Source organism: Oncorhynchus masou, unplaced genomic scaffold (assembly GCF_036934945.1).
Source record: "Oncorhynchus masou masou isolate Uvic2021 unplaced genomic scaffold, UVic_Omas_1.1 unplaced_scaffold_944, whole genome shotgun sequence".
NCBI lineage: Eukaryota > Metazoa > Chordata > Actinopteri > Salmoniformes > Salmonidae > Oncorhynchus > Oncorhynchus masou.
Genome location: NW_027015934.1, coordinates 219,358 through 246,857, shown reverse-complemented (window position 1 = coordinate 246,857; position 27,500 = coordinate 219,358). Strand labels below are relative to the sequence as shown.

At 48.4% G+C, this 27,500-nt stretch overlaps 1 protein-coding gene across 1 annotated transcript in view; it reads left to right on the top strand.

The window, feature by feature from the left end:
- The window catches only part of LOC135538356 (OTU domain-containing protein 7A-like), a gene marked incomplete at its 5' end in the record, with an annotated part of 83,891 nt that overhangs the window by 2,210 nt on the left and 54,181 nt on the right, over positions 1-27,500 (top strand). Inside the window, 5 exons of the mRNA XM_064964275.1 lie at positions 1,539-1,757; positions 6,396-6,497; positions 8,410-8,537; positions 21,847-21,959; positions 23,182-23,309. Coding sequence (XP_064820347.1) covers positions 1,539-1,757; positions 6,396-6,497; positions 8,410-8,537; positions 21,847-21,959; positions 23,182-23,309 — 690 coding nt within the window. The remainder of the gene's footprint in view (positions 1-1,538; positions 1,758-6,395; positions 6,498-8,409; positions 8,538-21,846; positions 21,960-23,181; positions 23,310-27,500) is intronic.

Sequence of the window (27,500 nt, the reverse complement as noted above, 5' to 3'; positions counted from 1 at the left end):
CTCCCTCTCCCTCCCCTCCCCCTCCCTCCTTTCCCCTCCCCCCTCCCCTCCCCTCCCTCCCTCCCTCCCTCCCTCCCTCAGGAAGAGCCCCTCCCTCCCTCCCTCTCCTCCCCTCCCTCCCTCCCTCCCCTCCTCCCTCCCTCCCTCCCTCTCTCCTCCCCTCCCTCCCTCCCCTCCTCCCCTCCCTCCTCCCCTCCCTCCCTCCCTCCCCTCTCCTCCCTCCCTCCCTCCCCCCCTCCCTCCCTCCCTCCTCCCTCCCTCCCTCCCCCTCCCTCTCTCCCTCCCCTCCTCCCCTCCTCTCCCTCTCCTCTCCTCCCTCCCTCCCTCCTCTCCCTCCCTCCCTCCTCCCTCCCTCCCTCCCTCCCTCCCTCCCTCCCTCCCTCCCTCCCTCTCCTCTCCTCCCCTCCCTCCCTCCCTCCCCCTCCCTCCCTCCCTCCCTCCCTCCCTCCCTCCTCCCTCCCTACCTCCCTCCTCCCCTCCCTCCCCCCCTCCCTCCTCCCCTCCCCTCCCCTCCCTCCCCTCCCTCCCTCCCTCTCCTCCCCCTCCCTCCCTCCCCTCCTCCCCTCCCTCCTCCTCCTCCCCTCCCTCCCTCCCCTCCTCCCCTCCCTCCTCCCTCCCTCCCTCCCTCCCTCCTCTCCTCCCCTCCCCCCCTCCTCCTCCCTCCCTCCCTCTCCTCCCCCTCCCCTCCCTCCCTCCCTCCCTCCCTCCCTCCCTCCCTCCCTCCCTCCCTCCTCTCCCTCCCCTCCCCCTCCCCCTCCCTCTCCTCCCCTCCCTCCCCTCCCTCCCCCCTCCCTCCCTCCCTCCCCTCCTCCCTCCCCCCCTCCCTCCCCCTCCCTCCCTCCCTCCCCCTCCTCTCCCTCCCTCCCTCCTCCTCCCCTCCCTCCCTCCCTCCTCCCTCCCTCCCCTCCCCCTCCTCCCTCCCTCCCTCCCTCCCTCCCCTCCCCCTCCCTCCCTCCCTCCCTCCCCTCCCCTCCCTCCTCCCCCCCCCTCTCCCTCCCTCTCCCCCTCCTCCCTCCTCCCCCTCCCCCTCCCTCCCTCTCCTCCCCTCCCTCCCTCTTCTCCTCCCCTCCCCCCTCCCCCTCCCTCCCCCCCTCCCCCTCCCTCCCTCCCTCCCTCCTCCCCTCCCTCCCTCCCTCCCTCCCCCCTCCCTCCCTCCCTCCTCCCCTCCCTCCCTCCCTCCCTCCCTCTCCTCCCCTCCCTCCCTCCCTCCTCCCTCCCCTCCCCTCCTCCCTCCCCCTCCTCCCTCTCTCCCCCTCCCTCCCCTCCTCCCTCCCTCCCTCCTCCTCCCTCTCCCTCCCTCCCCTCCCCTCCCTCCCTCCCTCCCTCCCCTCCCCCCCACCCCCTCCCTCCCTCCCTCCCTCCCTCCCTCCCTCCCTCCCTCCCCCTCCCCCCCCCCCCTCCCTCCCCCCTCCCTCCCCTCCCCCCCCTCCCTCCCTCCTCTCCCTCCCTCCCTCCCTCCCTCCCTCCCCTCCTCCCTCCCTCCCTCTCCTCCCCACCCTCCCCTCCCCCACCCCTCCCTCCCTCCCTCCCTCCTCCAGAGAAGCGCCTGTCTCGGGGCATCTCCCATGCCAGCTCTGCCATCGTGTCGTTGGCACGGTTCCACGTGGCCAGTGAGTGTATCAGTGAGCAGTTCCCTCTGGAGATGCCTATCTCCACCTTCCAGCTGCCTGACCTCAGCGTCTACAGTGAAGACTTCAGGACCTTTATAGAGAAGGACCTCATCGAACAGTCTACCATGATGGCCCTGGAACAGGCTGGTGAGAGGCACACACACACACACACACTGGGGAAATGAGAGAGAGAGGCATATATTCAGTTGATATAGGTAGACACATCAAGAAATCACCAGTTTCCCCTTCCCCTACATCACTCTCTCTTGTTACTTGTCCGTTCCCTCGTCAGGAAGAGCTGTTGTTGTTGTTGTTGTTGTTGGGGTTACTATGAGTCACACGTACACACTAGTCTATGATGAATACATCACTCTCTCTTGTAACTTGTCCGTTCCCTCGTCAGGATAGAGCTGTTGTTGTTGTTGTTGTTGTTGTTGTTGTTGTTGTTGTTGTACAATCCTTCTACTGTAAGACACTGTTCCACACGGTCAATATTCCATTGAAACGTTGCATGTCGTTATAAACCTCTGATTTTACATTTGGCTTCTCTCCTCTCCTCTCCTCTCCTTATTCTCTCCTTATCCTCTCCTTATTCTCTCCTCTCCTTATTCTCTCCTTATTCTCTCCTTATTCTCTCCTCTCCTTATTCTCTCCTCTCCTTATTCTCTCCTCTCCTTATTCTCTCCTCTCCTTATTCTCTCCTCTCCTTATTCTCTCCTTATTCTCTCCTCTCCTTATTCTCTCCTTATTCTCTCCTTATTCTCTCCTCCTTATTCTCTCCTTATTCTCTCCTCTCCTTATTCTCTCCTTATTCTCTCCTTATTCTCTCCTCTCCTTATTCTCTCCTCTCCTTATTCTCTCCTTATTCTCTCCTCTCCTTATTCTCTCCTCTCCTCTCCTTATTCTCTCCTCTCTCTCCTTATTCTCTCCTTATTCTCTCCTTATTCTCTCCTCTCCTTATTCTCTCCTCTCCTTATTCTCTCCTTATTCTCTCCTCTCCTTATTCTCTCCTTATTCTCTCCTCTCCTTATTCTCTCCTTATTCTCTCCTCTCCTTATTCTCTCCTTATTCTCTCCTCTCCTCTCCTTATTCTCTCCTTATTCTCTCCTTATTCTCTCCTTATTCTCTCCTCTCCTTATTCTCTCCTCTCCTTATTCTCTCCTTATTCTCTCCTCTCCTTATTCTCTCCTCTCCTTATTCTCTCCTTATTCTCTCTTTATTCTCTCCTCTCCTTATTCTCTCCTCTCCTTATTCTCTCCTCTCCTTATTCTCTCCTCTCCTTATTCTCTCCTCTCCTTATTCTCTCCTTATTCTCTCCTCTCCTTATTCTCTCCTTATTCTCTCCTCTCCTTATTCTCTCCTCTCCTTATTCTCTCCTCTCCTTATTCTCTCCTTATTCTCTCTTTATTCTCTCCTCTCCTTATTCTCTCCTCTCCTTATTCTCTCCTCTCCTTATTCTCTCCTCTCCTTATTCTCTCCTCTCCTTATTCTCTCCTTATTCTCTCCTCTCCTTATTCTCTCCTTATTCTCTCCTCTCCTTATTCTCTCCTCTCCTTATTCTCTCCTTATTCTCTCCTTATTCTCTCCTTAATCTCACCTTATTTTCTCCTTATTCTCTCCTCTCCTTATTCTCTCCTTATTCTCTCCTCTCCTCTCCTTATTCTCTCCTTATTCTCTCCTCTCCTTATTCTCTCCTTATTCTCTCCTCTCCTCTCCTTATTCTCTCCTTATTCTCTCCTCCTCCTTATTCTCTCCTTATTCTCTCCTCTCCTCTCCTTATTCTCTCCTTATTCTCTCCCTCCTCTCCTTATTCTCTCCTTATTCTCTCCTTATTCTCTCCTCTCCTTATTCTCTCCTTATTCTCTCCTTATTCTCTCCTCTCCTTATTCTCTCCTTATTCTCTCCTTATTCTCTCCTCTCCTTATTCTCTCCTTATTCTCTCCTTATTCTCTCCTCTCCTTATTCTCTCCTTATTCTCTCCTCTCCTCTCCTTATTCTCTCCTTATTCTCTCCTCTCCTCTCCTTATTCTCTCCTTATTCTCTCCTTATTCTCTCCTCTCCTTATTCTCTCCTTATTCTCTCCTCTCCTTATTCTCTCCTTATTCTCTCCTCTCCTTATTCTCTCCTTATTCTCTCCTTATTCTCTCCTTATTCTCCTCTCTCCTCTCCTTATTCTCTCCTTATTCTCTCCTTCTTCTCTCCTTATTCTCTCCTTATTCTCTCCTTATTCTCTCCTCTCCTTATTCTCTCCTTATTCTCTCCTCTCCTTATTCTCTCCTTATTCTCTCCTCTCCTTATTCTCTCCTTACTCTCTCCTTATTCTCTCCTCTCCCTCTCCTTATTCTCTCCTTATTCTCTCCTCTCCTTATTCTCTCCTTATTCTCTCCTTATTCTCTCCTTATTCTCTCCTTATTCTCTCCTCTCCTTATTCTCTCCTTATTCTCTCCTCTCCTTATTCTCTCCTTATTCTCTCCTTATTCTCTCCTTATTCTCTCCTCTCCTTATTCTCTCCTCTCCTTATTCTCTCCTTATTCTCTCCTCTCCTTATTTTCTCCTTATTCTCTCCTTATTCTCTCCTTATTCTCTCCTTATTCTCTCCTTATTCTCTCCTCTCCTTATTCTCTCCTTATTCTCTCCTTATTCTCTCCTTATTCTCTCCTTATTCTCTCCTTATTCTCCCCTTATTCTCTCCTCTCCTTATTCTCTCCTTATTCTCTCCTTATTCTCTCCTTATTCTCTCCTTATTCTCTCCTTATCCTCTCCTTATTCTCTCCTCTCCTTATTCTCTCCTTATTCTCTCCTCTCCTTATTCTCTCCTTATTCCCTCCTTATTCTCTCCTTATTCCCTCCTTATTCTCTCCTTATTCTCTCCTTATTCTCTCCTCTCCTTATTCTCTCCTTATTCTCTCCTTATTCTCCCCTTATTCTCTCCTCTCCTTATTCTCTCCTTATTCTCTCCTTATTCTCTCCTTATTCTCTCCTTATCCTCTCCTTATTCTCTACTCTCCTTATTCTCTCCTTATTCTCTCCTCTCCTTATTCTCTCCTTATTCTCTCCTTATTCTCTCCTTATTCTCTCCTTATTCTCTCCTCTCCTTATTCTCTCCTTATTCTCTCCTTATTCTCTCCTTATTCTCCCCTTATTCTCTCCTTATTCTCTCCTCTCCTTATTCTCTCCTTATTCTCTCCTCTCCTTATTCTCTCCTTATTCTCTCCTTATTCTCTCCTTATTCTCTCCTTATTCTCTCCTTATTCTCTCCTCTCCTTATTCTCTCCTTATTCTCTCCTTATTCTCTCCTCTCCTTATTCTCTCCTTATTCTCTCCTCTCCTTATTCTCTACTTATTCTCTCCTCTCCTTATTCTCTCCTTATTCTCTCCTCTCCTTATTCTCTCCTTTTTCTCTCCTTATCCTCTCCTTATTCTCTCCTTATTCTCTCATCTCCTTATTCTCTCCTCTCCTTATTCTCTCCTCTCCTTATTCTCTCCTTATTCTCTCCTCTCCTTATTCTCTCCTTATTCTCTCCTTATTCTCTCCTTATTCTCTCCTTATTCTCTCCTCTCCTTATTCTCTCCTTATTCTCTCCTTATTCTCTCCTTATTCTCTCCTCTCCTTATTCTCTCCTCTCCTTTCCTTATTCTCTCCTCTCCTTATTCTCTCCTTATTCTCTCCTCTCCTTATTCTCTCCTCTCCTTATTCTCTCCTTATTCTCTCCTCTCCTTATTCTCTCCTCTCCTTATTCTCTCCTCTCCTTATTCTCTCCTCTCCTTATTCTCTCCTCTCCTTATTCTCTCCTTATTCTCTCCTCTCCTTATTCTCTCCTTCTTCTCTCTCTTCTCCTCTCCTCTCCTCACCTCTCCTCTCCTCTCCTCTCCTCTCCTCTCCTCTCCCTCTCCTCTCCTCTCCTCTCCTCTCCTTATTCTCTGCTCTCCTCTCCGTATTCTCTGCTCTCCTCTCCTTATTCTCTCCTCTCCTCTCCTTATTCTCTCCTCTCCTTATTCTCTGCTCTCCTCTCCGTATTCTCTGCTCTCCTCTCCTTATTCTCTCCTCTCCTCTCCTTATTCTCTCCTCTCGTCTTCTCTCCTTATTCTCTCCTCTCCTTATTCTCTCCTCCTATATTCTCTGCTCTCCTCTCCGTATTCTCTCCTCTCCTCTCTTCTCCTCTCCTATTCTCTCCTCTCCTCTCTTCTCCTTATCCTCTCATCTTCTCTCCTCTCGTCTTCTCTCCTCTCGTCTTCTCTCCTTATTCTCTCCTCTACGTATTCTCTGCTCTCCTCTCCTTATTCTCTCCACTTCTCTCTTCTCCTTCTGCTCTCTCCTCCTTTCATTCTCTTCTCCTCTCATTCTCTCCTCTCCTCTCATTCTCCTCTTCTCTCCTCTCCTCTCCTCTCATTCTCCTCTTCTCTCCTCTCATTATTCTCTTCTCTTCTTTCCTTCTCTCCTCTCCTCTCATTCTCCTCTTCTCTCCTCTCCTCTCCTCTCCTCTCCTCTCATTCTCCTCTTCTCTCCTCTCATTATTCTCTCCTCTTCTCTTCTTTCCTTCTCTCCTCTCCTCTCCTCTCCTCTCCTCTCCTCTCCTCTCCCTCTCCTCTCCTCTCCTCTCCTCTCCTCTCCTCTCCTCTCCTCTCCTCTCATTTCATTTCATTCTCTTCTCTCCTTCTCTCCTCTCCTTCTTCTCTCTCCCCTCCTCTCCTTTCATTCTCTCCTCTCCTTCTCCTCTCCTTCTCTCTCCTCTCCTCTCCGCTCCTCTCCTCTCCTCTCCTCTCCTCTCCTCTTCTGTTGTGTAGGTCGTCTGAACTGGTGGGCCACTATGTGTACCAGTTGTAAGCGTCTTCTTCCTCTGGCCACCACGGGGGACGGCAACTGTCTGCTACATGCAGCTTCTTTAGGTGAGCCTGGCCTGGCTGTGGGAGGGTTAGGAGGGGAGGAGGGAGGGCCTGGCTGTGGGAGGGTTAGGAGGGGGAGGAGGGAGGGCCTGGCTGTGGAAGGGTTAGGAGGGAGGAGGGAGGGCCTGGCTGTGGGAGGGTTAGGAGGGGAGGAGGGAGGGCCTGGCTGTGCGAGGGTTAGGAGGGAGGAGGGAGAGCCTGGCTGTGGGAGGGTTAGGAGGGGAGGAGGGAGGGCCTGGCTGTGGGAGGGTTAGGAGGGGAGGAGGGAGGGCCTGGCTGTGGAAGGGTTAGGAGGGGGAGGGAGGGAGGGCCTGGCTGTGGGAGGGTTAGGGAGGGGAGGAGGGAGGGCCTGGCTGTGGGAGGGTTAGGGAGGGGGAGGGAGGGCTTGGCTGTGGGAGGGTTAGGAGGGGGGAGGGAGGGAGGGTTAGGAGGGGGAGGGGGAGGGCCTGGCTGTGGGAGGGTTAGGAGGGGGAGGGAGGGCTTGGCTGTGGGAGGGTTAGGAGGGGAGGGAGGGCCTGGCTGTGGAAGGGTTAGGAGGGGAGGGAGGGAGGGCCTGGCTGTGGGAGGGTTAGGGAGGGGAGGAGGGAGGGCCTGGCTGTGGGAGGGGTTAGGAGGGGGAGGAGGGAGGGCCTGGCTGTGGGAGGGGTTGGGAGGGGAGGAGGGTGGGAGAGCCTGGCTGTGGGAGGGTTAGGAGGGGAGGAGGGAGGGCCTGGCTGTGGGAGGGTTAGGAGGGAGAAGGGAGGGCTTGGCTGTGGGAGGGTTGGGCAGGGAGGGAGGGAGGGAGGGTTAGGAGGGAGGGGTGTTAGGAGGGAGGAGGGAGGGCCTGGCTGTGGGAGGGTTAGGAGGGGAGGAGGGAGGGCCTGGCTGTGGGAGGGTTAGGAGGGGAGGAGGGAGGGCCTGGCTGTGGGAGGGTTAGGAGGGGAGGAGGGGTTAGGGAGGGAGGGTTAGGAGGGGAGGAGAAGGGAGGGTTAGGAGGGAGGGGTGTTAGGAGGGGGGGTGTTAGAAGGGGAGGAGGGAGGAGGGGTTAGGAAGGAGGGTTAGGAGGGGAGGAGGGAGGGTTAGGAGGGGGAGGATGAAGGGTTAGGAGAGGAGGAGGAGGAGGGGTTAGGAAGGAGGGTTAGGAGGGAGGAGGGAAGGAGGGTTAGGAGGGGATGAGGGGAGGGTTAGGAGGGGAGGAGGGAGGAGGGGTTAGGAAGGAGGGTTAGGAGGGGAGGAGGGAAGGAGGGATAGGAGGGGAGGAGGGTTAGGAGGGGAGGAGGAAGGGTTAGGAGGGGAGGAGGAAGGGTTAGGAGGGAGGGGGGCAAAAGAGAGTGTGAGAAGAGATCTGTTTGCCTGGAATCAAAGAGCTCATAAACCCAGCAACATGCAACAGCTCAGCATTGATGATGGGGAAAGAAGAGTGTGCTCTCTGTGATGTTTATAATGAGGGAAACTTTTGAGGAAACTCGTGGAGACATGACAATGTGTTTACAGGGTGTAGAGAAAACCTCCCTCAGCAGATCTGGAATCCCCCTCGTACAGGGAATATTGATTCAGCTAACATTCATCATGTTGACAATGGACCGATCCAGGGCTTGCTGCTAGGGTATTGCTGTCTCTGCCTTTCTCTCTCTGTCTCGCTCGCTCTCTCTCTCTCTCTCTCTCTCTCTCTCTCTCTTTCTCTCTCACTCTTTCTCTGTCTCCCTCTCTCTCGCTCTCTTTCTCTGTCTCTCCCTTTCTCTCTCTTTCTCTCTCTCTCTCTCTCTCCGTTTCTCTCTCTCTCTCTCTCTCTCTGTGTGTGTGTGTGGGTTTTCATCGGTGTGTGTGTGTGTGTGTGTGTGTGTGTGTGTGTGTGTGTGTGTGTGTGTGTGTGTGTGTGTGTGTGTGTGTGTGTGTGTGTGTGTGTGTGCATACTCCTCTGTCTCTGTGTCTCTAGGGATGTGGGGCTTCCACGACAGAGACCTGGTGCTGAGGAAGTCTCTGTATGGCATGATGAAGAGTGGAGCGGAGAGAGAGGCTCTGAAGAGGAGGTGGCGGTGGCAGCAGACACAACAGAACAAAGAGGTCAGTACACACAGTACACACTACACACAGTACACACAGTACACACTACACATAGTACACACAGTACACAGTACACACAGTACACACTACACACAGTACACACTACACACAGTACACACTACACACAGTACACACACACACACACAGTACACACTACACACTACACACAGTACACACTACACACAGTACACACACACTACACACACACACAGTAAACACTACACACAGTACACACAAAGTACACACTACACACAGTACACACACAGTACACTCACCCCTCATGATGCCATCTATTTTGTGAAGTGCACCAATCCCTCCTGCAGCAAAACACCCCTACAACATGATGCTGCCACCCCCGTGCTTCACAGTTGGGATGGTTTTCTTCAGCTTGCAAGACTCCCCCTTTTTCCTCCAAACATAACGATGGTCGTTATGGCCAAACAGTTCTATTTTTGTTTCATCAGACCAGAGGACATTTCTCCAAAAAGTACGATCTTTGTCCCCATGTGCAGTTGGCGGGTTTGGAGCAGTGGCTTCTTCCTTGCTGAGCGGCCTTTCAGGTTATGTTGATACAGGACTCGTTTTACTGTGGATATCGATACTTTTGTACCCGTTTCCTCCAGCATCTTCACAAGGTCCTTTGCTGTTGTTCTGGGATTGATTTGCACTTTTCTCACCAAATTACGTTCATCTCTAGGAGACAGAACGTGTCTCCTTCCTGAGCGGTATGATGGCTGCGTGGACCCATGGTGTTTATACTTGCGTACTATTGTTTGTACAGATGAACGTGGTACCTTCAGGCATTTGGAAATTGCTCCCAAGAATGTACCAGACTTGTGGAGGTCTATAATTTTTTTTCTGAGGTCCTGGCTGATTTCTTTTGATTTTCCCATCATGTCAAGCAAAGAGGCACTGAGTTTGAAGGTTGGCCTTGAAATACACCCACAGGTACACCTCCAATTGACTCAAATGATGTCAATTAGCCCATCAGAAGCTTCTGGAATTTTCCAAGCTGTTTAAAGGCACAGTCAACTTAGTGTATGTAAACATCTGACCCACTGGAATTGTGATACAGTGAATTATAAGTGAAATAATCTGTCTGTACACTATTGTTGGAAAAATTACATGTGTCATGCACAAAGTAGATGTCCTAACCGACTTGCCAAAACTATAGTTTGTTAAGAAGAAATTTGTGGAGTGGTTGAAAAACGAGTTTTAATGACTCCAACCTAAGTGTATGTAAACTTCCCACTGCAGCTGTATGTGTTGTTTCTAGTTTGATTTGTCACGTGCACCAGTCCAGTGAAATGCTGAACAGCTCTACCCAACAGGGCTGTCAGGACCCGGTTACGAACCTGGGTCTCCGGAGTGAGAAACAGTCACTTAACCAACTGAGCCACGAATAGACAGCAGAACCCAGAAGATGAGGCAGACACAGCAGTACTTAAGACGGTGTATTTAATAAAGAAAAAAATCCTAAAATACAAAAAATGGCAAATCCAAAAGGTGGTAGGAAAAACACAAAAAGACCTCAAAAGAAACTCACCAAAAATAAACAAAAACAAAAAACAGAATACCACAAGAACTTCACCCGGAATCGACAAGAGCACACAGAACACTAGGGCAGGGTGCTAACATACAAACACAGAGCACAGAACTGAGGGAAACAAAGGGTTTAAATACAATCAGGGAAAACGAGACACAGGTGCAAAAATAATGGGGATCAAGGGAAAACATAGGGACAAAAAGCACAATGGGGACATCTACTGACCAAAAACCCGGAACCACCCTGGCCAAATCCTGACAGAATCCCCCCTAGGAACGGCTCCTGACGTTCCTACCATCTCTCTCAGGGTGGAGGACCCTGAACTGACGAATGAGGTCAGGGTCCAGGATGTCTTTGGCAGGAACCCAGGAGCGCTCCTCAGGACCGTAGCCTTCCCAGTCCACCAGATACTGCCAGGACCGCTGCACCCGGCGGGAATCCAGTATCCGGTGGACGGTATAAGCCGGCTGGCCTCCAATGACACGAGGCGGAGGGGAGGTCTGTCTGCCGGGACAAGGGGAGAAAAACAACAGGTTTTAACAATGACACATGAAATGTGGGATTAATCTTAAGGGATCTGGGTAAGTGTAGGCGATAAGAAACTGGGTTAACTCTCCTGGCAACCTTGAGGGACCGATGTATTTTTGGGACAGCTTGCGAGACTCCACCCGTAGAGGTAAGTCTCTTGTGGAAAGCCAGACTCTCTGGCCGGGGCGCAGGGTAGGCCCGGACGGCGACGTCTGTTGGCTTGTTGTTGATACCTCTGAGAGGAACGCATCAGATTAAGACGGGTCTTCCTCCACATAAGCCGACAGCGTCTGACGAACCTCAAGGCTGAAGGCACTCTGACTTCTGCCTCCTGGTCCGGGAACAATGGAGGAGCATAGCCAAACTGACACTCGTGCGGGGACATACCAGTGGAGGAGGAGCGCAAGGTGTTGTGCGCGTATTCGGCCCAAACAATAAAGGATGACCATGTGGACGGGTTGTCACGAGTCATACATCGGAGGGTGGTTTCCAGCTCTTTGATTCATCCTCTCTGTTTGGCCGTTGGACTCCGGATGGTACCCTGAAGATAGACTGGCAGAAGCCCCCATGAGTTGGCAGAAGGCCTTCCAAAACCTTGAGGCGAACTGGGACCTCTGTCAGAAACCACATCTTGAGGAATGCCGAAGACTCGGAACACATGATTAATTACCAACTCAGCCGTTTCCTTGGCAGAAGGTAACTTAGTCAGAGGGACGAACCTGGCCGCCTTTGAAAACCTGTCGATTATGACTAGGATAGTAGTATTGCCATGGGATGGAGGAAGTCCAGTAATAAAGTCCAATGAGATATGGGACCAGGTCTGTGGGGAACAGGTAAAGGGTGAAGGAGTCCTTGAGGGCGGAGGTGAGAAGATTTGCCCTGGCAGCACACGGGGCAGGCATTGACGAAAGTGGCAACGTCTTCTCTTATGGTAGGCCACCAGAACTTACGCTGGATGAACTCCAAGGTGCGACCTACGCCCGGATGACAGGTGAGGCGAGAGGAGTGCCCCCACAGAAGGACCTGAGTCCTCACTGCCTTGGGGACAAACAACCGATTGGCAGGGCCTCCTTTAGGGTCTGGTTCGCTAGCTTGAGCACGTCTCACGGTATCCTCAACTTGCCACGAGATCGGAGCCACAATCTTAGCAGCAGGAAGGACAGGCATGTCCGTGTCATCTCGAATGGCAGGAGCGTAGACTGGGACAGGGCATCCGGTTTGAGATTCTTCGACCCGGGCCGATAGGTGAGGATAAACTGGAATCGATTGAAGAAAAGAGACCATCTAGCTTGTCTAGAGTTCAATCGCTTCGCCTGCTGGATATACTCCAGATTTTTGTGGTCCGTAAGCACTTGAAACGGGTGAGAAGCCCCTCGAGCCAGTGTCTCCATTCCTTCAATGCCATCTTAACCGCTAGGAGTTCACGATCCCCACATCGTAGTTCCTCTCAGTCGGGTAAGCCGGTGTGAGAAGAAAGCGCACGGATGAAGCTTCTTGTCTTCACCCTCTGAGACAGGACAGCTCCAACACCAACCTCTGATGCGTCTACCTCCACCACAAATGGTTCATCCGTAGTCGGTAGTATCAGGATGGGAGCAGAGAGGACGCGCTGCTTGAGTCCTTGGAAGGCCGTCTCAGCTTCTCTTCCCCACACAAACCTTGCATTGCCACCTTTGGTTAAAGCTGAGAGGAGCTGCCACCAAACTGAAGTTCTTGATGAACTTGCGGTAAAAGTTTGTGAAGCCCAGGAAACGCTGAACATCCTTAACGGATTTGGGGTGGGCCAATCCGCTACCGCCCCTACCTTCCTAGGATCCATTTGGACTTGACCGGGTTCCACTACAAATCCCAGGAATTGTACTCGGGATGAATGGAATTCACATTTTTCCGGCTTAACGTACAGATGGCTGTCCAGGAGGCGTTTGAGTACTTGTCTGACATGCTTAGTGTGTTCTTGAAGGGAGCTCGAAAGATGAGGATGTCATCCAAGTAAACGAACACAAATATGTTAAGCATATCCCTAAGCACATCGTTTATGAGCGCTTGGAACACCGCTGGGGCGTTGGTCAGGCCGAAGGGCATCACCAAGTATTCATAGTGACCAGTAGGCGTGTTGAAAGCGGTCTTCCACTCGTCACCAGGTCTGATCCGCACAAGATGGTATGCGTTCCGCAGGTCAAGCTTAGTGAAAACAACTGCTTCCTGGAGCAGCTCGAAGGCTGTGGCCATAAGGGGTAGTGGGTAACGGTTACGGACGGTTATGTCATTGAGTCCCCGGTAGTCGATGCAAGGACGTAATCCACCATCTTTCTTGGCCACAAAGAAAAACCCTGCTCCCGCGGGGAGGTTGATGGACGCATGAGGCCTGCTTCCAGAGAGTCCTTGATGTAGGTATCCATAGCAGCTCGTTCGGGTGGAGATAGGGGAAAAGATCCGACCCCTGGGGGCAAGTGCCCGGGAAACAGGTCGATGGGGCAATCGTAAGATCTATGGGGTGGTAGCATGGTGGCCCTCTGTTTGCTAAACACCAGTTTGAGGTCATGGTAACACTCGGGAACTCGGGTCAGGTCGATGGATTCTAAAGACTCGGGAGTAGAGCTCGGGAATTCTGGAAAATACAAGTAGCTTGGCACGTAGGACCCCACTGCTTGATAGTGCCCACAGACCAGTCGATGTGAGGGTTATGGCTGTGAAGCCAGGGGTATCCAAGGACGAGAGGGAACTCGGAACAGGAGATCAAATGAAAGTTCATCAATTCCTGGTGTTGTGAAACTGAAAGTCTCAAGGAGGTAGTGACATGAGTGACAAGTCCAGATCCCAAAGGGCTTCCATCCAATGTAGTAACCCTCATGGGGTCACTTAGAGGTTCAGAGGGAACGCCATTCTCCTTCGCCCAGACACCATCCATGAAGTTACCTGCGGCTCCAGAGTCTACCAAGGCTTGAAGGTGAAGCTTGTGGTTGTCCCAGGAGAGGGTGACTGGAATGAGCAGACGGGAGTTGGACGGATGGGAGGAGGTTATGTTTCCCGTTACAGTTCCCCCGGTCTGTACGGGACAGAGCGTTTCCCTGGAGCCCGGGACACGTGGAACGGAATGGCCCGGTTTGCCGCAATATAGACAGCGTCGCCCCTCATCCGGCGGTCTCTCTCAGCCTGGGAGATGCGTCCAATCTGCATGGGTTCCGGTGGAGCCAGCGATGATAAAGGTGGGGACTCGGAGCTGGGACTGATAGGGGCTAGAGGTCTACGGTTGAGTTCTCTCTCTCTCAGACGCTGGTCAATGCGTGAGGCCAACTTGATCAGGGACTCGAGATTGTCCGGTGGTTCCCGAGTGGCCAGTTCATCTTGGATAGTGTCGGAAAGGCCTTTCAGAAAGCACACCGTGAGCGCCTCGTTGTTCCAACCACTCGCTGCTGCCACCGTGCGAACTGGATGGCATAGTCCGTCACGCTGCGCCAACCTTGATGGAGAGTCAGGAGCTGTTTGGCTGAGTCAGAACCACTGCTTGGGCCTTGAAACACTCGTTTGAATTCCTCAGCAAAGGCAGAGTAGCTGGCACAGCAGGAACTATGGGCATCCCACACAGCAGTAGCCCAGGCCAGGGCTTTTTCTGACAGCAGGGTAATGATATATGCGATCTTAGACCGGTCGGTGGGAAACGACGAGGGTTGCAGCTCAAAGGAGAGAGAACATTGAGTGAGAAAGCCTTTACAAGCACTTGGATCACCTGAGAACCGTTGGGGAGGTGGAAGACGAGGTTCAGCCAGGGGGTTAACTGCCATGGGTACGTGAACCTGAGGTACTGGGACGGGAACTGTTGCCGGGGTAAGTCGATCAGATATTTGCTTAATGGAAGTCAGCATCTCCGACAGAAGATGAGAATGTCTAGCCATTAAGGCCTCTTGCTGAACCAGGGCGGCTTCGTGGCGTTGGGCAGTCTCCTGGTGGTGGGACAGCGTGGTAAAAAGGTCCTGGGAACTGGCTGCCTCTGGGTTCATTTTTGGCTCTGTGTTTCTGTCAGGACCCGGTTACGAACCTGGGTCTCCGGAGTGAGAAACAGTCACTTAACCAACTGAGCCACGAATAGACAGCAGAACTCAGAAGATGAGGCAGACACAGCAGTACTTAAGACGGTGTATTTAATAAAGAAAAAAATCCTAAAATACAAAAAATGGCAAATCCAAAAGGTGGTAGGAAAAACACAAAAAGACCTCAAAAGAAACTCACCAAAAATAAACAAAAACAAAAAACAGAATACCACAAGAACTTCACCCGGAATCGACAAGAGCACACAGAACACTAGGGCAGGGTGCTAACATACAAACACAGAGCACAGAACTGAGGGAAACAAAGGGTTTAAATACAATCAGGGGAAACGAGACACAGGTGCAAATAATAATGGGGATCAAGGGAAAAACATAGGGACAAAAAGCACAATGGGGACATCTACTGACCAAAACCCGGAACAACCCTGGCCAAATCCTGACAAGGGCAATATAAACTGGCTGTTTAATGTGTGATGGGTGTATAGTATTGCAGTGTTTCCCAACTCCAGTCCCCCCAACAGCCCAACTCCAGTCCTCCTGTACCCCCAACAGCCCAACTCCAGTCCTCCAGTACCCCCAACAGTCCAACTCCAGTCCTCCAGTACCCCAACAACCCAACTCCAGTCCTCCAGTACCCCCAACAGCCCAACTCCAGTCCTCCTGTACCCCCCAACAGCCCAACTCCAGTCCTCCTGTACCCCAACAGCCCAACTCCAGTCCACCTGTACCCCCAACAGCCCAACTTCAGTCCTCCAGTACCCCCAACAGCCCAACTCCAGTCCTCCTGTACCCCCAACAGCCCAACTCCAGTCCTCCTGTACCTCCCAACAGCCCAACTCCAGTCCTCCCGTACCCCTAACAGCCCAACTCCAGTCCTCCTGTACCTCCCAACAGCCCAACTCCAGTCCTCCCGTACCCCCAACAGCCCAACTCCAGTCCTCCTGTACCCCCAACTGACCTGATACCTGTAGAGAACCATTCACTCAGACCTGATACCTACAGAGAACCATTCACACTGTCCAGATACCTACAGAGAACCATTCACACTGACCTGATACCTACAGAGAACCATTCACACTGACCTGATAACAACAGAGAACCATTCACACAGACCTGGTACCTACAGAGAACCATTCACACTGACCCGATACCTACAGAGAACCATTCACACTGACCTGATACCTACAGAGAACCATTCACACTGACCCGATACCTACAGAGAACCATTCACACTGACCTGATACCTACAGAGAACCATTCACTCAGACCTGATACCTATAGAGAACCATTCACACTGACCTGAAACCTACAGATAACCATTCACACTGACCTGATACCTACAGAGAACCATTCACTCAGACCTGATACCTACAGAGAACCATTCACTCAGACCTGATACCTACAGAGAACCATTCACACTGACCTGATACCTGTAGAGAACCATTCACACTGACCTGATACCTACAGAGAACCATTCACACTGACCTGATACCTGTAGAGAACCATTCACTCAGACCTGATACCTACAGAGAACCATTCACACTGACATGATACCTACAGAGAACCATTCACACTGACATGATACCTGTAGAGAACCATTCACACTGACCCGATACCTACAGACAACCATTCACACTGACCTGAAACCTGTAGAGAACCATTCACACTGACCCGATACCTACAGAGAACCATTCACACTGACCTGATACCTGTAGAGAACCATTCACACTGACCTGATACCTACAGAGAACCATTCACACTGACCTGATACCTACAGAGAACCATTCACACTGACATGATACCTACAGAGAACCATTCACACTGACATGATACCTGTAGAGAACCATTCACACTGACCTGATACCTACAGAGAACCATTCACACTGACATGATACCTACAGAGAACCATTCACACTGACTCGATACCTACAGAGAACCATTCACACTGACCTGATACCTGTGTTTTGGGTACAGGGTCTGTGGAAATGCAGGAGTAATAACCCCAAGCGTCTTTCAGACACGCCAACAGCTGCTCTAAAGGAGCTGGCATGGTGTGTTAGTGTGATCTTTGTCTGGGTATGAAATGGGTATATTTTTGGTTCCACCCAAGGCAAAAGCAGCCTCAGCTGTTCCTGTGCAATACGCACTCACATTCCACAACATAGTCAAACTCAATACATCTAGACAGCAAACAAATAGTCCCACCTGACACATGCATTAATCTGTTATCATCCCCCTCAATAACCTCCCCAACATGATGATACATTCATCTGATATCATCCCCCTCAATAACCTCCCCAACATGATGATACATTCATCTGATATCATCCCTTCTCCCCCTCAATAACCTCCCCAACATGATGATACATTCATCTGATATCATCCCCCTCAATAACCTCCCCAACATGGTGATACATTCATCTGGTATCATCCCCCTCAATAATCTCCCCAACATGGTGATACATTCATCTGATATCATCCCCCTCAATAACCTCCCCAACATGATGATACATTCATCTGATATCATCCCTTCTCCCCCTCAATAACCTCCCCAACATGATGATACATTCATCTGGTATCATCCCCCTCAATAACCTCCCCAACATGGTGATACATTCATCTGATATCATCCCCCTCAATAACCTCCCCAACATGGTGATATATTCATCTGGTATCATCCCCCTCAATAATCTCCCCAACATGGTGATACATTCATCTGATATCATCCCCCTCAATAACCTCCCCAACATGATGATACATTCATCTGATATCATCCCCTCAATAACCTCCCCAACATGATGATACATTCATCTGATATCATCCCTTCTCCCCCTCAATAACCTCCCCAACATGATGATACATTCATCTGATATCATCCCCCTCAATAACCTCCCCAACATGATGATACATTCATCTGATATCATCCCCTCAATAACCTCCCCAACATGATGATACATTCATCTGATATCATCCCCCTCACTAACCTCCCCAACATGATGATACATTCATCTGATATCATCCCTTCTCCCCCACAATAACCTCCCCAACATGATGATACATTCATCTGATATCATCCCCCTCAATAACCTCCCCAACATGGTGATACATTCATCTGGTATCATCCCCCTCAATAATCTCCCCAACATGGTGATACATTCATCTGTTATCATCCCCCTCAATAACCTCCCCAACATGATGATACATTCATCTGATATCATCCCCCTCAATAACCTCCCCAACATGATGATACATTCATCTGATATCATCCCCCTCAATAACCTCCCCAACATGATGATACATTCATCTGATATCATCCCTTCTCCCCCTCAATAACCTCCCCAACATGATGATACATTCATCTGATATCATCCCCCTCAATAATCTCCCCAACATGGTGATACATTCATCTGATATCATCCCCCTCAATAACCTCCCCAACATGGTGATACATTCATCTGGTATCATCCCCTCAATAATCTCCCCAACATGGTGATACATTCATCTGATATCATCCCCCTCAATAACCTCCCCAACATGATGATACATTCATCTGATATCATCCCCCTCAATAACCTCCCCAACATGATGATACATTCATCTGATATCATCCCCCCTCCCCCTCAATAACCTCCCCAACATGATGATACATTCATCTGGTATCATCCCCCCTCAATAATCTCCCCAACATGGTGATACATTCATCTGATATCATCCCCCTCAATAACCTCCCCAACATGATGATACATTCATCTGATATCATCCCCCTCAATAACCTCCCCAAAATGGTGATACATTCATCTGTTATCATCCCCCTCAATAACCTCCCCAACATGGTGATACATTCATCTGATATCATCCCCCTCAATAACCTCCCCAACATGATGATACATTCATCTGATATCATCCCCCCTCAATAACCTCCCCAACATGATGATACATTAATCTGTTATCATCCCCCTCAATAACCTCCCCAACATGATGATACATTCATCTGATATCATCCCCCTCAATAACCTCCCCAACATGATGATACATTCATCTGTTATCATCCCCCTCAATAACCTCCCCAACATGGTGATACATTCATCTGATATCATCCCCCAAATAACCTCCCCAACATGGTGATACATTCATCTGATATCATCCCTGTCAATAACCTCCCCAACATGATGATACATTAATCTGATATCATCCCCCTCAATAACCTCCCCAACATGGTGATACATTCATCTGTTATCATCCCCCTCAATAACCTCCCCAACATGATGATACATTCATCTGATATCATCCCACCTCCCCCTCAATAACCTCCCCAACATGGTGATACATTCATCTGGTATCATCCCCCTCAATAACCTCCCCAACATGGTGATACATTCATCTGATATCATCCCCCTCAATAACCTCCCCAACATGATGATACATTAATCTGATATCATCCCCCTCAATAACCTCCCCAACATGATGATACATTAATCTGTTATCATCCCCCTCAATAACCTCCCCAACATGGTGATACATTCATCTGTTATCATCCCCCTCAATAACCTCCCCAACATGATGATACATTAATCTGATATCATCCCCCTCAATAACCTCCCCAACATGGTGATACATTCATCTGATATCATCCCCCCTCCCCCTCAATAACCTCCCCAACATGATGATACATTCATCTGGTATCATCCCCCTCAATAACCTCCCCAACATGATGATACATTCATCTGATATCATCCCACCTCCCCCTCAATAACCTCCCCAACATGATGATACATTCATCTGATATCATCCCCCTCAATAACCTCCCCAACATGATGATACATTCATCTGATATCATCCCTGTCAATAACCTCCCCAACATGGTGATACATTCATCTGATATCATCCCCCTCAATAACCTCCCCAACATGGTGATACATTCATCTGATATCATCCCCCTCAATAACCTCCCCAACATGATGATACATTCATCTGATATCATCCCCCTCAATAATCTCCCCAACATGATGATACATTCATCTGATATCATCCCCCTCAATAACCTCCCCAACATGGTGACACATTCATCTGTTATCATCCCCCTCAATAACCTCCCCAACATGATGATACATTTATCTGATATCATCCCCCTCAATAACCTCCCCAACATGGTGATACATTCATCTGTTATCATCCCCCTCAATAACCTCCCCAACATGATGATACATTTATCTGTTATCATCCCCCTCAATAACCTCCCCAACATGGTGATACATTCATCTGATATCATCCCCCTCAAGTCCTGGTTAAAACCCTCTGGGTCCTGGTGAAAACCCTATGGGTCCTGGTTAAAACCCTATGGGTCCTGGTTAAAACCCTATGGGTCCTGGTGAAAACCCTATGGGTCCTGGTTAAAACCCTATGGGTCCTGGTTATGACCCTATGGGTCCTGGTTACGACCCTATGGGTCCTGGTTATGACCCTCTGGGTCCTGGTTAGGACCCTATGGGTCCTGGTTATGACCCTATGGGTCCTGGTTAAAACCCTCTGGGTCCTGGTTATGACCCTATGGGTCCTGGTTAAAACCCTATGGGTCCTGGTTAAAACCCTATGGGTCCTGGTTATGACCCTATGGGTCCTGGTTATGACCCTATGGGTCCTGGTGAAAACCCTATGGGTCCTGGTTAAAACCCTATGGGTCCTGGTTATGACCCTATGGGTCCTGGTTATGACCCTATGGGTCCTGGTTAAAACCCTCTGGGTCCTGGTTATGACCCTATGGGTCCTGGTTATGACCCCAATGGTGGGGTGGACAGAGGGGTGGGGGGATCAGTGTAAAGCAGAAACCTGTTGACTTTTATGCTGGGCATGCTGTTGTTCTGCTGTGCCAACGTCTTTGTGTTGTGATTTGATTCGCCACTTGATCACACACCCCAGGTGGCTGTGGTGACGTACGTTTTCTGTGTGGTGCCATGCTCTGCTCAGTCAACACCTGCTGTTCTATGTCTGCTGACTCATTTCGACCGGAAAGGGCCGTAGGACACACACGCACGCACGCACACACACACACACACCGGCCCCAGTGCTGTAGGAGACAGTAGATGTTATACCTAGGATAGGATAAGTAATCCTTCTCACCCCCCCTTAATGATGTAGATGCACTATTGTAAAGTGGCTGTTCCACTGGATGTCAGAAGGTGAATTCACCAATTTGTAAGTCGCTCTGGATAAGAGCGTCTGCTAAATGACTTAAATGTAAATGTAATAGAAAGGGCATCAGGCTCCACCCAGTGCATCTATGAAATGAGGCCCTGTACCCCTCCAAATGAGGCCCTGTACCCCCTCCAAATGAGACCCTGTACCCCCTCCAAATGAGGCCCTTATACCCCCTCCAAATGAGACCCTGTACCCTCCAAATGAGACACTGTACCCCCTCCAAATGAGACACTGTACCCCCTCCAAATGAGGCCCTTATACCCCCTCCAAATGAGACCCTGTACCCCCCCAAATGAGGCCCTGTACCCCCTCCAAATGAGGCCCTTATACCCCCTCCAAATGAGGCCCTGTCCCCCTCCAAATGAGGCCCTTATACCCCCTCCAAATGAGGCCCTTATACCCCCTCCAAATGAGACCCTGTACCCCCTTCAAATGAGGCCCTGTACCCCCTCCAAATGAGGCCCTGTACCTCCTCCAAATGAGGCCCTTATACCCCCTCCAAATGAGACACTGTACCCCCTCCAAATGAGGCCCTTATACCCCCTCCAAATGAGACCCTGTACCCCCTCCAAATGAGGCCCTTATACCCCCCTCCAAATGAGACACTGTCCCCCTCCAAATGAGGCCCTTATACCCCCTCCAAATGAGACCCTGTACCCCCTCCAAATGAGACACTGTACCCCCTCCAAATGAGACACTGTACCCCCTCCAAATGAGGCCCTTATACCCCCTCCCAATGAGGCCCTGTACCCCTCCAAATGAGGCCCTGTACCCCTCCAAATGAGGCCCTGTACCCCTCCAAATGAGGCCCTGTACCCCCTCCAAATGAGACCCTATGCCATCAACAGCAAGATCAACATCTGATTTAAGAATGTGTGTGTGTGTGTGTGTGTGTGTGTGTGTGTGTGTGTGTGTGTGTGTGTGTGTGTGTGTGTGTGTGTGTGTGTGTGTGTGTGTGTGTGTGTGTGTAACCCTCTATGCTCTCTCTCCTCAGTCAGGGCTGGTGTACACGGAGGAGGAATGGGAGAGAGAATGGAACGAGCTGCTGAAACTAGCTTCTAGTGAACCGCGTACACACAGCAGCAAGAACAACAACAATACTGTAGGGTGAGTATCACACACACACACACACACACACACACACACACACACACACACACACACACACACACACACACACACACACACACACACACACACACACACACACACACACACACACACACACACACACACAACGGAGAGCAATGAGCACCAAACTAGTTTACTGTTGGATAGCTGAGTATTGAGACTGTCATGGGTCATTGACTACTAGATCAGTTATGATGGTGTGTCTATAGGTCAATATCAGATCAGTTATGATGGTGTCTATAGGTCAATATCAGATCTGCTATGTTGTCTATAGGTCAATATCAGATCAGTTATGATGGTGTCTATAGGTCAATATCAGATCAGTTATGATGGTGTCTATAGGTCAATACCAGATCAGTTATGATGGTGTCTATAGGTCAATACCAGATCAGTTATGATGGTGTCTATAGGTCAATACCAGATCAGTTATGATGTTGTGTCTATAGGTCAATACTAGATCATTTATGATGGTGTCTATAGGTCAATACCAGATCAGTTATGATGGTGTCTATAGGTCAATATCAGATCAGTTATGATGGTGTCTATAGGTCAATATCAGATCAGTTATGATGGTGTCTATAGGTCAATATCAGATCAGTTATGATGGTGTCTATAGGTCAATATCAGATCTGCTATGTTGTCTATAGGTCAATATCAGATCAGTTATGATGGTTTCTATAGATCAATATCAGATCAGTTATGATGGTTTCTATAGATCAATATCAGATCAGTTATGATGGTGTCTATAGGTCAATACCAGATCAGTTATGATGGTGTCTATAGGTCAATATCAGATCTGCTATGTTGTCTATAGGTCAATATCAGATCAGTTATGATGGTTTCTATAGATCAATATCAGATCAGTTATGATGGTTTCTATAGATCAATATCAGATCAGTTATGATGGTGTCTATAGATCAATATCAGATCTGCTATGTTGTCTATAGGTCAATATCAGATCAGTTATGATGGTGTCTATGGGCCAATCAGATCAGTTATGATGGTGTCGATGGGCCAATCAGATCAGTTATGATGGTGTCTATGGGCCAATCAGATCACACCTAAAGCAGGATGCTCGGTTATGTAAAAGACTTGACATTCAAATATCAGCCAAAATTAGAGGTATATATTTGGAAATGTTTACCCAGTAGATCTAAATGGTTTGTGAGTGTCTGACAGGGGTTGTGTCTTGACACAGGGTGGATAACTCAGAGGACCCTGTGTATGAGAGTCTGGAGGAGTTTCATGTGTTTGTCCTGGCTCACGTGCTGCGTCGACCAATCATAGTGGTGGCTGACACCATGCTACGGGACTCAGGGGGAGAGGGTGAGTACACACGCCATGCTACGGGACTCAGGGGGAGAGGGTGAGTACACACTCCATGCTACGGGACTCAGGGGGAGAGGGTGAGTACACACGCCATGCTACGGGACTCAGGGGAGAGGGTGAGTACACACGCCATGCTACGGGACTCAGGGGAGAGGGTGAGTACACACGCCATGCTACGGGACTCAGGGGGAGAGGGTGAGTACACACGCCATGCTACGGGACTCAGGGGAGAGGGGTGAGTACACACACCATGCTACGGGATTCAGGGGGAGAGGGTGAGTACACACGCCATGCTACGGGACTCAGGGGGAGATAGATGCTATGTACTGCAGAGACCCATTATAGTGGTGGCTAAATGCTACATACTGCAGAGACCCATTATAGTGGTGGCTAAATGCTACATACTACAGAGACCCATTATAGTGGTGGCTAAATGCTACATACTGCAGAGACCCATTGTAGTGGTGGTTAGATGCTACATACTGCAGAGACCCATTATAGTGGTGGCTAGATGCTACGTACCGCAGAGATCCATTGTAGTTGTGGTTAGATGCTAGGTGCTCAGAGGCCCATTGTAGTGGTGGCTAGATGCTACATACTGCAGAGATCCATTGTAGTTGTGGTTAGATGCTAGGTGCTCAGAGACCCATTGTAGTGGTGGATAGATGCTATGTACTGCAGAGACCCATTGTAGTGGTGGCTAGAAGCTACATACTGCAGAGACCCATTGTAGTGGTGGCTAGAAGCTACATACTGCAGAGACCCATTATAGTGGTGGCTAGATGCTACATACTGCAGAATACCATTATAGTGGTGGCTAGATGCTACGTACTGCAGAGACCCGTTGTAGAGGTGGCTCGATGCTACATACTGCAGATACTCATTGTAGTGGTGGCTAGATGCTACGTATTGCAGAGATCCATTGTAGTTGTGGTTAGATGCTAGGTGCTCAGAGACCCATTGTAGTGGTGGCTCGATGCCACATCTTGCAGAGACCCATTGTAGTGGTGGCTAGATGCTAGGTGCTTAGAGACCCATTATAGTGGTGGCTAGATGCTACATACTGCAAAGACCCATTGTAGTGGTGGCTAGATGCTATAAACTGCAGAGACCCATTGTAGTGGTGGTTAGATGCTAGGTGCTCAGAGACTCAGGAATATTCTCGAATCCCAGAGCAGGAGAAGGTGAAAAATCTGCTGATGTGCCCTTGAGCAAGACACTTAACCCTAATTGCCTGAGGGTCACCGTTAATAATGGCAGTCCCTGGCAGTGCCCCTACTCTTCCAGGTGGTCTCAGGGGGAGTTGGAATAAGCAAAAATTAATAAAAAATAATAAACAAATTCACACATGTATTAATACTCACTTGTACGATGTGTCAAATAGGACAAATATAATTATCCACCAAAATTATTATGAATTATTATAAATTATTATAAATTATTATGAATTATTATGAATTATTATACATTATTATGAATTATTATGAATTATTATACATTATTATGAATTATTATAAATTATTATGAATTATTATAAATCATTATAAATTATTATAAATTATTATGAATTATTATAAATTATTATGAATTATTATAAATTATTATAAATTATTATGAATTATTATACATTATTATGAATTATTATGAATTATTATAAAGTATTATAAATTATTATGAATTATTATACATTATTATACATTATTATGAATTATTATACATTATTATGAATTATTATGAATTATTATAAAGTATTATAAATTATTATGAATTATTATACATTATTATACATTATTATGAATTATTATAATTTTTTTATAAATTATTATAAATTAATATGAATTATTATACATTATTATAAATTATCATGGATTATTGTAAATTATTATACATTATTATAAATTATTGTGAATTATTATTATTACATATTCACACCACAGACGTACCTGCTCTCAAAACCCAAAGAAGACGAACGGTCTGACTCAGAGTCACGTATCTAGAGAGTTCGAGAGGACATTTTAGGTTTCTGCATTATGATGCGTTTATATGACATTACGTTGCATGGCAGCCATTTTAGGTTTCTGCATTATGATGTGTTTATATGACATTACGTTGCATGGCAGCCATTTTAGGTTTCTGCATTATGATGCGTTTATATGACATTACGTTGCATGGCAGCCATTTTAGGTTTCTGCATTATGATGCGTTTATATGACATTACGTTGCATGGCAGCCGTGGTAGCTCCCCATGGGCAACATGGGACCGATAGCGGTTCACATCATTCTCAGGAATTTTTAACAATGCTATCTATGTACAATATTTCATATTCTTGTCGTAAATTGATATACGGAATGCTCAAAGGCACTAACATGGCATCCAAAAGCTGGCCCAACTCTTTAGACATATGGCTCTGATAAGACTCATTTGCATAAATCGAACTACTCTCATTCCTAGATGGGACAAACGGAGAACTCCAGACTGGGCCTTTAACTGCCTGACCTCTTCTCTCCACCCCAGCATTTGCCCCCATCCCGTTTGGAGGGCTGTACCTGCCCCTGGAGGTGCCTCCTAACCTGTGCCACTGCTCCCCCTGGTCCTAGCTTACGACCAGGCACACTTCTCTGCCCTGGTGTCCATGGAGCAGAAGGACCAGCACCAAGAACAAGGTAAGACAGACGACTGGAAGTTGACTGGGAATGTCCTAATATGTATACCGTAACCTTAAGGGGACTGAGGATGTCCTAATATGTAACTATAACACCTGACTGAGGATGTCCTAATATGTATACCATAACTGCTAAGGGGACTGAGGATGTCCTAATATGTATACCGTAACACCTAAGGGGACTGAGGATGTCCTAATATGTATGTAACCCCTAAATTGATTGATGATGTCCTAATATGTATACCGTAACCCCTAAATTGATTGATGATGTCCTAATATGTATACCGTAACCCCTAAATTGATTGATGATGTCCTAATATGTATACCGTAACCCCTAATGTGCCTGAGGATGTCCTAATATGTATACCGTAACCCCTAATGTGCCTGAGGATGTCCTAATATGTATACCGTAACCCCTAATGTGCCTGAGGATGTCCTAATATGTATACCGTAACCCCTAATGTGCCTAAGGATGTCCTAAATAGTGTACCGGACTGCTTAGGTAACTGAGGATTTCCGGAAATGTATCCCGTTTACACCAAGGTGTCTGAAGATGTCTTAAAGTGGATTCCTACCAGTGGAGGCTGGTGAGAGGAGCTATAGGAGGACGGGCTCATTGTAATGGCTGGAATGGAATCAATAGAACGCTATCAAACACATCAAACATATGGAAACCACATGTTTGACTCCGTTCCTTTTATGCCATTCCAGCCATTACAATGAGCCCGTCCTCCTAAGGCTCCTCCAACCAGCCTCCACTGATTCCTGCTGCTCAAACCTAATCTACATGTTATGTAGAGGAAGCAGGTAGACAGACATACAATCTGTTATCTAGAGGAAGCAGGTAGACAGACATACAATCTGTTATCTAGAGGAAGCAGGTAGACAGACATACAGTCTGCTATCTAGAGGAAGCAGGTAGACAGACATGCAGTCTGTTATCTAGAGGAAGCAGGTAGACAGACATACAATCTGTTATCTAGAGGAAGCAGGTAGACAGACATACAGTCTGTTATCTAGAGGAAGCAGGTAGACAGACATACAGTCTGCTATGTAGAGGAAGCAGGTAGACAGACATACAATCTGTTATCTAGAGGAAGCAGGTAGACAGACATACAGTCTGTTATCTAGAGGAAGCAGGTAGACAGACATACAGTCTGTTTTCTAGAGGAAGCAGGTAGACAGACATACAGTCTTATCTAGAGGAAGCAGGTAGACAGACATGCAGTCTGTTATCTAGAGGAAGCAGGTAGACAGACATACAGTCTGTTATCTAGAGGAAGCAGGTAGACCGACATACAGTCTGCTATGTAGATGAAGCAGGTAGACAGACATACAGTCTGTTATCTAGAGGAAGCAGGTAGACAGACATGCAGTCTGTTATCTAGAGGAAGCAGGTAGACAGACATTCAGTCTGTTATCTAGATGAAGCAGGTAGGCAGACATACAGTCTGCTATGTAGAGGAAGCAGGTAGACAGACATACAATCTGTTATCTAGAGGAAGCAGGTAGACAGACATACAAT